The sequence below is a fragment of the Ascidiella aspersa genome, chromosome 3 (assembly GCF_963924565.1).
Source record: "Ascidiella aspersa chromosome 3, kaAscAspe10.2, whole genome shotgun sequence".
NCBI lineage: Eukaryota > Metazoa > Chordata > Ascidiacea > Phlebobranchia > Ascidiidae > Ascidiella > Ascidiella aspersa.
In genome coordinates this window covers 32,549,936-32,563,867 of record NC_139449.1, presented here as the reverse complement: position 1 = coordinate 32,563,867, position 13,932 = coordinate 32,549,936, and the positions used below count along the sequence as shown (strand labels likewise).

The following is a 13,932-nucleotide window of genomic DNA, read 5'->3' as shown; positions in this document are numbered from 1 at the left end:
AATTAAATGACTTTACGCATGTTTGTCTGAAACAAATAATTTTTTTTATAGAAAAGTTTTTAAGGTAGAAATTATACCAATTACTATTTATTTAGTTATATTATTCATTTTTTAATTTGACATACACAAAAGTGTTTCGTAATGTTAGGCAAGATTGCCTGGCCCTTATTCTCTAGCAAATATGCCAATCAAAGTATTTTACGTTCATGACGCACACCTTTGCTCTAAATCAGGGGTTCTTAAACTGGGGTTCATGGACCACTTGGGGGTCCGTGAACTGATATTTGGGGGTCCATGAAAGCCTAATTAAAGAACGAGTTTATACTGAAAGTAATTAATTTTTAAAAGAAAACACTTTAATTAAAAATTAAACGGTTTTGCGCTGAATGGATAGTTAGACTCCATTTAACTTACAAATTTTTCGGACCGAAATAACAGAGTCATGAAGTCTATTTGTATTGTGACGTCAATTTATGACGTCATTTTGGAGCATTTCTTGTCTACCGGGGTCCATGCAAAGCAAAAAAAAATTTTAGGGGTCCGCGGTAAAAAAAGTTTAAGAACCCCTGCTCTAAATTCAATACGGTGAGCACCAAACCATTCTACATTAACATGTTTACTTTTTTTGAAACGATGTGCAAAATTTTTGTATCCTAATTTTTTACGAATTTATCCTTCCGTTTTGTGAGTGATATTGTAACATACGACATATGGAAGTTACAAAGTGAAACTGGCCGAGTGAATACCAACCGGTAGATGTCGCTGCCGCTAGTGTGTACGCTTTTTCAGCACGGAGCTCAACTCGGAGTGAAGTTTCATGCCCAGTACAGCGCGCTGTGATAAAAAGAAATAGTTTATTTCGAGTGTAAACTCCCCTGGCAAGAAGCAAGGGCGGAGGCTGCATTTCAAAAGCAATCTTGGTGAACATGGAATTCCCCCAGGCTTACTCAAATCAGTTATTTTTAGGATTTTCAAAGACTTACAAGTCTGAGGGCCCACTCTTGATCTCAGTATTATGATGCTTTCCGTTATCATTGGCCAGCACAAGTTCAGAAGGGCTAAACCACAGTTTTATACACATGTATACTAATGTTTTTATCTAGGGGGGGAAACTGTACATCGCTTCTTTCGGTCCTTCTTGTTGCTACTTTGCCGAGTCAAACGTGTGGAGAACTTACATTAACTTAAGTTAATCAAAATCTTTCTCATACGACATAAGCTTTACTAGGAATTTCCGAAAATGATATTCAATATCAGTTTGTCGCAATATTACGTCAACGTGACAATCTAAGCACAATAGGACATCAAATGCAGCATCCCCAAAACTTCAGAAACCAACCTGTTATATAGTCAAAAATATGAGATAATGGTCTATGTGCAATGGGACATCAAATGTGCAACATCCCAAAACTTCTAACCAACGACCAGCAAACCAATTCCTAAACCCACCTGCCCTCCATGAGAAAAATGATGTTGAAAATGAATAACGAGATATTTCGAAACGTCCAAAATGATACCTACTTCTGTATATGGGCTTTGATATTCTTACTATACTTCCTAATACAAACTTTATACGACAATCTAAGCGGGAAGCATGCCAAATACTTCTAATCTACAACTCGTAAACTAATTTCGAGGATACAGGTGGCACTGTATATATATCGAAATTATCGACAAGCTTTCGCACAACCGTGATTTATCAGGTCGAAGTATTTTAAACTAATTCCTTAACAAACCTGTCCTCCATCAGGAGTCGGGGTCCTCATCAGCGTGGAACTTGCCCTCCTGTTTCCGGACTCGAAGGAGGATTGACGTTGAACGGCCCCAAGGCCCCTGGGGGTGATGAGTGGGGGCTGGGCACCGTCGACGTAAACCTGGGGCACGATTCGAGCCGATTGGTAAAAAAGCGGCATGCAGGGGTCAATTGGTGCTTAGGGGGTCGATTGCAACAGTGAGGGGTAATCGAATGCGACGCCATGAATGGTACTCGGTTTCTCGGTAAGAGTTATGGCTTGTTTTCGTTACTCGGGCGAGTCGAGTAGATCAACTAACATTTGCGCTTTATGCTTGTTGAGGCACTAAACGAGTACTGGCGCGTTTTGCTATACTATGGCGAGTCATTTAGAGTATTTGACTTTTTTTCGAGTCACTAAACGAGTAGTGGTGTGTTTTTGCAACTTGGGCGAGTCAAGTAGAGTTTTGCTAGTTCTTGTTGACCGAGTAGGGTAGTTCAACTCACATTTGCGCTTTGTGCCGTTCAAGTTACTTAGCGAGTACTGGCATGTTTAGTTTCCCGCGTGATTCAAGTAGAGTTTTGACGCTTTTTCACTCGACTAAGGACAGAGGTTGAACAATTTTAGCGCGTTTTGAAGTATTCGATTTAAGTAAATACTCGAAGAAAAACTTTGTAATTTTTCAAAAAAAAGTCTTTTCTACGTTTGTTTTAGTTTTAAGGTTGTTTTTTAGGTCGAGTAATTCGCAAGTCTAGGATTTTTACCTGATCAAGTATAGTTGTACGAGTACTGTTAATTTTTTTGCGCTTTCCAAATTATAGTATAAGTGGCGCTTTCCAATTACTTGGGTGATTCGAGTAGTTGTGCGATACTTGCGCGTATTTTGTTTCTCGGTAAGGTCGAGTAGCTACACACGAACATGTTGGTATTTTTACAATCCTGGACGAGTCGAATTTTTTCGCACACATTACTCGGATTGAGTCGAGTAATTACACATGAATCTTGTCCGAGTTACAAGCCATACATTACATATGGTTGAACAATTAGGACTATTATACCACAAAAAATGAAAGTTAACATATTTCCAACAGTTTTAGCAATAAACCGTTGTTTTAAGCGTTATTATTAAAGCTACAGAAAGCGTTTTTTCGTAAAGTGGCAAGTATATGTTTGACTTTGTTTGTATTTCGCAGAAAATATATTTAATCACTTATAACCTGTCGAAAATTATTCGACTGTCGAATAAGAATGGCGTACACAATTAGGTGCGCGCCAATTGCGTTCGTTTTAACAATCAAACATGAAGGAGAGATCGATTTGGGGATGATGGGGAAAGTTGTAATTATTCTGCTCAAATTACAAGCAAACCAATTACGAGAGAGAACAAAAAACAAAGCACAAAGTAAAAAGCTGTAAACCTATATTTTTGAGCGGCAAATAAGGGCTCAGCTACAGACAAGCAGCATAATGCATTTACGTATAGTTTAAAAACATGTCGATACCAAACGGGTACAAATTGGCAATAGGCTTTTTCATATAACCTTTGCCTAATGTGGTATGAAAATGCTTTCGTTGTAATACCAGGGGTGGGCTTAGGTGACCATACTATAAAATGTTACGAGGTCGAAATGATAATATAAAATCACTGAAAACTTTTAACTGTAAGAAGATCCTAGAAACCTTTGAAGAAGTGTTTTATTATATAAACTGTTTATTAGTTACAAAATGGTTTATTATGAAGACTATCGGGTGTATTTTCTAACAATTTATTATAAAATTAAGCTGTTTATCTCAAGTTTTGCACGTAAAGCAAATTTTAAAAGTTTATCGTTTTATTTTAATATCAGTGATTTTAATTGGAGAGGACTTGTTCTAAAAATGACTTGACTGGGACAACTGATGACCTGGACTTGACTTTTTATTTTTTGAAAGGACTTGACTGGGATTTACAAAATAACTTGTTTAAAACACTGCTTGGGGTTCTTAAAGGTAGTTACAATAACACTTTCCTATAAAACACAGAATTTCACTTGGTGAGACAAACTTACCGGCTCGCTGTCGAACGCCGACGCCGTATTTGTGTCGCTGGCGGAAACGTTGTCGCGCGACATTTCGTCACTTCCGGCCGACGACTGTCTCCGTAGCGCCGCCTGGCGGACGGCCTCTCCCAGGTCTTGCTGCGAGATTGGGGGGTAGTGGGCTCGCCGGGAGCTGGGGGAAAAACAAGAAAAAAATCCGGGTTAGAAGAAAACTACAAAAATAATCTTATTTCGATATTGATTTAGTTCTAATTTAGGTAATATGGCTAAAGTCTGTACAAACGTAAATTAATATTTTCTTTTACCAGAGTTAAGTCATTTAAAAAAACGACTCGACTCTAAATTTTTAAAGTAATTTACGAAAGTGTTGAAAACTAAAAAAAAAACACACAAGCGTTGGAAATTAGGAAATTGTGACTTGAAAAAAATTGTTTTTTGCTGTATTTACCTTCTCACTAATTTTTTTCCTTTTAACTAGTTTGATTGTTTGCTAGGAGATGTTTCATTCCTACATGTCAACAAAAGGAGTTTTGTCCGTTTCAATTAATTCAAAGTTATGTGATATTTTTATTTTTGGAATTAGAAGGAATTAAAATCGGTAAATACTCTCGGTAATGCAAGAAAACGACCAAACAAAAATCTAAATGAGGATTTCGTGGCTTGTTTTTTTTTTACAATTTATTCGTAGTTTAGAAATGTTTTATCCAAAAAATCGAAAAGTACCGATGCTACCAGCCGGTATCGGGTACCCGGTCTCATATTATCGGACATCCCAACGCGCCTAACTGTCGAACGGTAAAAATTCCCTTTTCGCTTTTTTGTTGCGGATGCCAAAATATACAAATTCCTGTTAAGGATAAATAGTTGCAAAATTCGCTAAAATATCTCTTAATGTTTTGGTGTAATACCTATGCCGCCATAGGTACTACACTTCTCTGATTTTTAAGCTTCCTTCCATCTAGTTCTTATCGGTGTGGTAATCGCAGTTGAATTGTTGTTCATCAGTGGCAAGTGATTTCCAAGTTATAATTTGTTGTATAAAGGTTGGATGGGAATAAAAACAATCCATTTCGACTTTGAAAAAATAAGCAAAGGAACCAACAATTTCAGCAGCAAAAAGGAATTGGGAGCTGGTGCTTTCGGCAAAGTTTACAAAGTTCTTCTAAACACCACCCTTTTTGCTTGCTAAGTTTTGAAGATCGTAAGTTAAAACGTTTATTTTGGAGCACTTTTTAATGTTAAAGCTTTATATACTGGTCAATGTGATTTAAAGGAAGTAAGTAACATTTTAACCCAGATTTTAAATGATTTTGATTTTGTTTAAAACCTTTAGGGCAGGGATGTCCAACTCAATCTTTTTATAGGTTTAACAATTAGCGAGATACTGCATTTACATAACACGCAACTTATCGAGGAAACTGTAAGACTTGTAGCTATTGAAGTAGAGATAAAGTGTCACGTTTAACAACATCCTAAATGGACATAACTCTGACATGCTGCTTCACATTTTTTGCTTAATTTTGTTCGCAATGAAAATTCATTTATAAAAATGACCACCGACCTGTCGGACGTTCGTCGCGGTGGAGTTTCTTCCTTGGGGGATTCCACCTTGGGGGAGTCCGGCGGGGTAATCCCCTCGGGGTGCTGCGAAATAAAGAGAAAACACTTAAAAAAGAAAACAGTTAAAAATAATGGATTTATTTTACAAAAAGGGGGAAGTTTATTGAGATTAAAGAGCCTAAGCACACTGGACACTTTAATTTAACACAACTTTAACGGGCTTTGGTTTAAAGCATAATAGGACGCGTATTGCTACGTTCGAATAACAGTTTATTTATCGCCGCAAATTGCTGCACAGGATCAACAAAAACGTTGAAAGTGGTCATAAACCCGGTTTAAAATATTGAAGAATTTTCGCATGGGTACACTTTGCACAGATCTGTAATGTAGCAATGTCAAAGCCAAAAGTCCGAACGTCTGTATCAAGATGATGTCGATGTACTCGAACTTTTTGGTTAGCATGACTGCAATGGTAAAATATGCTCCACGCAGTTTTTTGAAAACCCTTGCATTTTTCTTTAAACGTCGCAGCCGAAACTTTGTGTTAACATCAGGGTTGCCACATATTTTTATGAAATAAAGTCAAAAAATTTTAATAAGAATTTATAGGTTTTCAAAGAAAAGTGCATGACTCAACGTGTTTTGAATAAAATTCAAAAACAAAACAGTATAAATGCCAAGATCAACACAGCAACAAATTCTTAAAAATAATTCTTTTACTATGGCATTTACACTGTTTTGAGCTGCACAAAAAAATCAAAGACTATTGTAAGACTTTTGAAAAAAAAAACCTGTATGTGTTTTCAAAGATTTTCCAATACGCAAACCATAATTTAAAGACCCGCAAAGACATTTAAAGAGCTTGTGGCAACTTGGGTTAGTGGCTAAAAATGCAAGACGCACGAACCTTGTACATGAGAATGTGTCCCATCCAGCGGTAGACTAGCGATTCCGATTCTGCACAGAACTGTCGCGTCACCTCGCCGCGTGACGCGAGCGTGAAACCAGACTTTCTGCGACACGCGACAAAAAGTTGGGTTTTGTTAAGGTTAAACAAGCCCAAGAGGATACACGCTCATGTTTAAACAGAAAATTGGCAAAAATGAGAAAATTGTAACTGATTAAAAGCAGAGTCGCGGTCAAAATATTTAGACTGGCTTTTAGCTTTCGTTTGGTAACTCACTGAATATAAATAAAACTAAGTAAGTTGCAATATTCGATAAATCGACATTTCGTTGTTCACAAACGTTTCGGGGATACCTCATGTCATCATTTGTGTCAAGAAAACCCGTGTATTGTGTTGCAAAGTTTATTAAATATGTTAAACTTTTTAATACACTCACACAAAGTACCCTTATTAGGTGTTTAGAAAAAAAAAAAACATCAGTATTACCCTTAACGAGAAAGCTATAGTAAAGCAAAGCAGAGTTTTGCAACCTCTAAAGTCTAAATAAATAATTCCTTTTTAATATCCTATTAATGGGTTATAATTTTCCACTTTTAGCAATTACTCACATAGTCTGTAAGTTTCATTCCGTGCAAATATATTTGTAGTACTTACCTTGGTACTGGTGGTTTTGGTTTGGACGCCACTCCAAGGTACACGTTGTAGTTGGCCATTGGCAGGGTTGTGTGACCCTTGACCTTTTCCTGCGGAGAAAGCAAAACGCGTTGTGACATCATAAAGGAAAAAATGCAAAATGTGGTTGCATGAAATAAAAAGGGCGACTGGACTGTGACATGACAGTGCTTTAAGTCTTCCAAGCTGAAATAACTGTTATATGTAGATTTTTTTTAATTTCTGGAAAACTAAATAGTTGATGCAGAATGAGTTGTTTTAAAATGACAACAGTTGGAATAAAAAATACTAATTTGATGAAAATCTTGTGACAGGGTTAGAAGAGATTCATTTTTACAACTTTGCAATGTGACGTCAATGAGTTGAAAAAACGTGAAAATACAAAAGAACATACAAAGTTTTACATGCTAGGTCGCCTTCCTGTAGATTTCATAGGATGAATATTTGGCGTTAAACACTAATGGTTTGGACTTGTCTTTTCATTTTTCCAGACAAGGCATTCCGAATTAACAAAGAAGTGGCCAAAAGTCGGAAGACATTTCAGAAATCTTTCGATTTAGATAGTAAATAGCCGCATGTCCGATAATGATAACTACAGGTAAATATGCAGAAAACTACTATGCAGCATATGCAGCAAGAAATAATTCCAAAAAATAAAAAGGTTGGGAAGTTATCGCTACCACCACGTTCTACACCTTAGCTTCTTATCGAAGAGGATTTCCGTCTTGATAGTAATCCAACAAAACGTGACCGAAAACTCGGTAAGAACTGCGTTCTGGGTTTATGTCACAGAATTGTAGCTCCAGTTTCGGGCAAAAAAAGTCAGGGCGTTGGTCTAGAATCCTACCACGTATTAGGGTGCGGGTTAGCCTTTGGGTTCGGGTTCAGTTATATTGTTATACTTATTCTCCCAGTCTGGAATTTCAAAGGCTGGTTTCGTTACTGTACCTGAAAAAAGGTGGTAGGATTCTAGACCTGCGCCAAAGTCAGTTTCAGTAAAAATGTTTCGAAAACTGTTAGCTCAACGGAAATGACAGGATCGCATTCTCCTTGTGTTAGTAAAAACAAAAAACAAAGTGAAAACACCTCCGCCTCCGCGTCTGCCGGCGCGGAAAAAAATAGAAACTTAAATAAACAACGAGAAACACACCAAGGTAACAAAAAAACAAACAAACAAACAACCGAAAACCGACAACACCACGCCGAACCGTCTGTATGTATTGTACATGCAGGAAATAGGACGGGCGAATGATCAAAGAAGGAAGAAAATGACCAACAAATGAGCAGACATCTTTGATCATGAGGGGGTTGCAAGAACACAAGAGGCAATTATTACGTCATAAGTGGCCAGGTTGCGCTGCTGCTTGGCCGATCGCTTTCGCCAATTGATGGGGGTCATATCACGGACCACGGAAACCCCTTCGGTGTTCTACGACGTAACAGAAAAAACAGGCGGCTCAATGGGTGTGACGTCATCAATTTGCTTAGGGTGGTTACTGGTTAGTGGTGATGGATTACAAATTGGGTTATCCTTTTTTTTAACTTTTTTACGATTTTACCTGAAATGGGTGTTTTGATATTATTATATTTTTTTAAAAAGAACAAAAACAAATAACACTGATTCTTGTTGAGATTAAAGGTTGAATGACAACATTCGATAACGTAATCCCGCCCAATGTAAACTTCACACTTCGAATTTTCGTCGAAGTTTTATTCTTGATTTTGGGTTTAGTAAATGTTAAAAACACCTTAATCCAGAATCTGTAAACAAAATTATATGCTTTCACCGGGGGCAATATTGTTGTACGGCGTTTGGCAAAGAATTTTTGCCAGGGCAATAAAATAGATTAAATTGTTTGATGAAGTTTCCACACTAAATCATAAATCTACGATTATATATTATCGCTTAAGCATATGCTACATCAATTACTGCAGCATATATTTAGGCAATTGTACACAAGCAATAAATCAATTAGAGTGACGCTAAAGATCGCGATTTCATATCACAACTACATGAAAGAATTAAAATATAAAGCTATAACGAAAGGCACAAATTAAAATTGTTCTTCCGAAAATTGAAACTCGTAATTTTAAGCTTTGTGAATTTTGACAGAAGTACAAAAAACGAAAAAAATTGGATGGAAAGAGTTCTTATTTTATGAACAACATTTATATTAGCGTAATATTAAAATTCAAGATTTATACTAATTTCTCAATTCGATTTGAAAGCGATTTACTTGCATTTTAAGAAAGCAAGGGTGGAGACAAAACTAGAGAAAAGAAGGACCACGACGATTTATTGGACAGTGCTCATACCACTATGCCGTCAAAAATGCAGGACAGGGGGGCAATATCCGCCATTGAATAAGGGGATTTTTGGCCGGGTGAACCAGGGTCCGATGACTGTCGGGTCCAACTCTGTGCGGTGTTGATAACGAAGGAATAAAACGAACTTTTTCATATTAAATAAAACACTTTTTTCGCTTTTTTTCGATGAGTTGTAGTTTTATTTAGTCACAGTCAAACGCCTAAATTTATATCTGTTTTTTAAATAAATAAAAAGATCCATTGAACTGCTAAGTACGCAACTTTTCTGTGGGATTTCTGGATTATAACGAAACAGTATAACTATTTTCGGTAGCGCAGACAGTTTTATAAACTGCAACTTTCTTAGCACAAACATTTATCAGTAAAAAGGATGACAGCAATCCGTATTTTGGTACAGGTCTTTTAGCCTGGCCTTGCAGACACGAAAATACTGATTAGACCGACTGATCTCGGTAAGCCTTTCCTAAGGCATCATGAGTTGATATAGGCATTAACCCAATTCAGTCGAGTCACAAGTAATCCGATCTATTCTGATTTACCAGCGAGTATAAGCTAGTAAACCGCAATGGAGTTAAACATCACTCAACTTAATATCGTATACCGCTGTTTTTGTAAAAGGTAATTTATAAAAAATATACGTGAAAAGCAATCGCAGACGGAAAATAGACAAAGAAAAATAGACAGAACCCATACCTTGGCGTATTGCATAGTTAGAGCGTCGTCGGCGATCTTTAACGATGCATTGACTTTGACCCATTTCTTCTTGGTCTCGTAAGTCTTGAGATGACCCTCGCACAGTATGTTCATTTCGGGTGACTTCGACTGCGTGTTGAAATTATGGAGTTTATCTACTCGTTACATTGTAGTTAAATAAGAAGGTACATCAGCAAACATAAATCAAATTCCTAAGCATAAATTTTGGAATGTTTTAATCCATATTTATCTCATACTGATACTAATAGAATTTTTTGTTCTTGGTTTTTAAAAAAACAGGAATGTTTCAAATATTCAAGTAGTATTAATTTCATGCTATTTTAAATCTTGTTAAAAATTTCTTCAGAATGTTGTAATATATCCTGTAACTATATATTTTGTGCAAAAATACATTATTTTATATTAAACTCACTTACTCACAGATAATGCAAAGTTTGGTATTTACACAAGATCACGGCAATGTTTTTCTTTGTTGACACAAGATCACGGCAATGTTTTTTGCCCAAAATGTCAATACTCAATACTCATATATAAGGATAGAATGTCAGACATTGCTAAATTGTTAACCAGCACTCGGCGTAATTACCTGCTGAAACCAGCGCATCTTGTCCCTTATGTAGTCGTGTTTGGCGACCAGGTAATTGGTGGAGGGCATCTCCCAAGACTTAATCACAGACAGAACGTGCTCGCTGTAATGCAGAGGCCTTTCAGCGTCGCCATCCAGTATAACCTCGTACAATCCCCACGTCTTAATCGGGTAGCCGTGAGTGGAGCAGATACGACTGACCAGAGCGCCTGCGTTCATGTTCACCTGTTGTGGGAAGAAAAACAAGACTGTAATGTGAATTAGCGAGTAAGGATAGCCTCAGGGACATTTGGATGTATAGGTATACCCTTCGGAAAGGCTTTTACTGAAATCAGTTGACCTATTGAGGATTGTATTGCAAGCTAGGAAACGCTTATTAAAAATCTAGCCTGCTGTGAGGTTCGAACTCACGACCTCGGCCAAATAGGGACCGTGGTTCTTCCGACTTAGCAAGGTAGGTTCGTTGGGAGCTGGTCGAGAAACAACACTAGCACCTTGCCTGCTGCAACATGTTAATAAATACAACTTCATGTTAGGGGATTAACAGCCCGGATTAAGCAAATAAAAATGTGAATTCTCAGTTGGAAAATTTTCAAAAACGGCAGAATGTATATGTGCGCTTTGGACGTTATCATGCGCAAGCCTTTTTAAATATGTTTTAGAAATTTAGACAATACCAATTAAATATATTTTCTTTACCTTGTAGTTGACGCATTTATCTTCCTTGCTGTTGATGTAGATGGGAACCATCATGTCGTAATCGAGGGTGGTCAGCTGTTAAAAATGGTAAAAATATTACCAAGCAAACAGGTTACATATTCGGTACATCAAACTCCCTTAGCGGTAATCTCATTTTAAGTTTAGCAAATGTTGATTACCGGTACCAAATTCGTGAAATCCGGAAACTACAATTCAGGCAAAAGATTAAGTACGCAAACATAGAAGCCGAATATCGTGGCTCCTCATGGAATGCTGTTATAAAATTCGCCATTACACAGGTTAGCTTAATTGCATTAAGTTATAATTTTGATGTTAAAATCCACAAACTGTTTTTAACCCCTGTAGACAACATTATCTATAGGCGAGGGGAATTTTCTAGACTACTTAAGTAAAAAAGTCCAAAAGTGCAGTCGAGGATACAATTTTGCCTTATAATTCTTGAAAATAAACTTCACCCAAGTCAGTTTAAAAAGTAAAAAAAAACGTGTTTTTTAATCGGTTTCGCAACGCATTGAACAGTTCCTAAAATATAGGCAAAATATAGATACCACGCACGATTGCACGCCAAAAAAGTGCGAGGTTAAACCACAATAAGAAAAACAAGATGTAGTCGACAGGCGGCTAGACCAACCCTTAACATTGTCGCAGGGGTCCATTTTTCTACTTATCTCACGTTAGTAGCCTCTTACCATGTTCTGCTGCTGCGTTGCCTGGCTAATCTTTCCCTTGGCTTCCAGCATCAGACGCTCTTTTTCAAGGTCAACCTCGGTCACCTGCGCAGTACAACAACAGCGCACGTTGGTATGGCTACGCGGTAACTCTTTCGGATGGTGGATTTAAACGTAGTAAAAAATGTGGGTTCAATCGATTTATCACCGACTTATGTCGAAGGAAATTTTATTCGGTAAGTACTACAGGTTATCTGAAGATTATGTTAATACCTCATGTACCTATAGGAAGTCGGCAGAATATACTAATACCTCAGATACCTATAGTTATTCGGAAGATTATACTTGTACCTCAGGTACGGATAGTTATTCGGCAGAATATGGTAATACCTGAGGTACCTATAGGTATTCGAAAGAGTATTCTGATGCCTCAGGTATCTATAGACATTTGGAAGAGTATAGTAATACCTCAGGTACCTATAGGTATTCGCAAGATCATACTCACGTCAAAGAGCCAGCCGTAGTTCTCGATCAAATCCTCGATGCAACCGATCTCGAGGGAGGTCTGGCCGATGAACTGGGCGCCGTCGTCGGCCTGTGGTTCCATCAGGGTCGGCCCGAACACGATGGCCAGGTTATGGGTCGACATGTCGTTCTCGCCCTCATGGCTCGCCACACTAAAGCCAGATTTGCACAAAAGTTGGTTACGTACGAGCGCATTTCTGGGTTTGTACTAAAACCTTCTAACATAGGGTAAAATGTATTTGTTTGTTCTAAATCATTTATTAAATGCGGGCGCGATGGCGAAGTGGTTAGCGCCACTGACCAGCAATCCTCAGATCCGGGGCTCAACTCCCGGCTGAGCACTTTCCGCGCGGTGCTTGTGGGCTGAGCACCTGAAAACCGTAGCCCGAAGATCAAGCAGAGAGCGCAAGTTCGCGATCAAGTTAATAATCTCTGCAACAGCGCGTCTACGAGCGGAGCTGGCGGCCGTGGAAGGAGAACAACATCTCTCACTACTTTACAGACTTGTATACATGCTAGTGCAATGTATGGTGACGCGTGCATTGTATTGTGATGTATATGTAACGCGCACTCGAATATGTATGTATTTATTAAACAACTCAGAAAGCGATCAGGTCGTAGTCATAAAAATTAAACGTTAAACTAATGCAATAGTTCGTTTATGAGCAATAACTCAACTGAAAACTAGCAAAAACGCGAAATATCAAGTAAGCTAATAATTTTACGTGCACAAATTAAGAACAATAACCAATTTTATGTAAATAAATTATAAACAAAACCACTTTATCTCAACAAAGTCATTTACACCAAAAAAAAACTTAAGTCAAGTCGTTTGTCTGAAAGCCTACAGTCAAGTCAAGTCATTTGGAAACAGTGACTTAAGTGCACTTATTGACTTAAGTCATTACAACACTGGGTTAAACGTAGTGTTTCAAAAGTTGTCAAAACGTTACCCTGTCAAAATTTGAACATACATTTAAGAATTAATACTTTTCAATATTTTAAAATAATCACATTATAAACAATATGATATCTTAAGCATCAGCCCTGCGAAGGAACTGTGTACGCTTGCACTCACTTGTTGAGATGAACGAGAACGTTCTTGAGCGTGTTTCTGTTGATTTCCGGCATTTTGTCGACCAGGTGTTTGTACCACTCAAGCTTGCGGTCTCGATGCTCGTCCTTGATTTCTGAAAAAAACATAAATATTTACAATTAAACTTTGTAATGGATGGAAGGGCAGTTTAACCATTTTTATTAACGCTTTGAATTTGTCATTGTTAGATTTTTAGGTTTAACAGAAACTGAAGAGATATATATATATATTTTTTACCTTCTAATTGTCTTGCATTAAAACTGGATTAAATTTTCTTCTTTTAAAATTAAATTAATAACAGGTGATGTTGCTGCAATTTTGTGCAATAAAATTGACAGTAAACAAAACCAACGTCAGGTTCGTGCAATACGTTCAACCATACTT

General features: G+C 37.5%; 1 protein-coding gene across 1 annotated transcript in view; it reads right to left on the bottom strand.

Moving 5' to 3' along the window:
* LOC146162538 (arf-GAP with Rho-GAP domain, ANK repeat and PH domain-containing protein 1-like) overlaps positions 1-13,932 on the bottom strand; it is a 57,137-nt gene that overhangs the window by 2,099 nt on the left and 41,106 nt on the right. The window contains exons 27-39 of the mRNA XM_083385225.1: positions 13,531-13,642; positions 12,433-12,604; positions 11,949-12,032; positions 11,239-11,313; positions 10,540-10,764; positions 9,933-10,061; positions 8,248-8,340; positions 6,894-6,982; positions 6,240-6,345; positions 5,334-5,416; positions 3,782-3,944; positions 1,737-1,874; positions 770-834 (exon numbers count right to left, since the gene is read on the bottom strand). Coding sequence (XP_083241351.1) covers positions 770-834; positions 1,737-1,874; positions 3,782-3,944; positions 5,334-5,416; positions 6,240-6,345; positions 6,894-6,982; positions 8,248-8,340; positions 9,933-10,061; positions 10,540-10,764; positions 11,239-11,313; positions 11,949-12,032; positions 12,433-12,604; positions 13,531-13,642 — 1,534 coding nt within the window. The remainder of the gene's footprint in view (positions 1-769; positions 835-1,736; positions 1,875-3,781; positions 3,945-5,333; positions 5,417-6,239; positions 6,346-6,893; positions 6,983-8,247; positions 8,341-9,932; positions 10,062-10,539; positions 10,765-11,238; positions 11,314-11,948; positions 12,033-12,432; positions 12,605-13,530; positions 13,643-13,932) is intronic.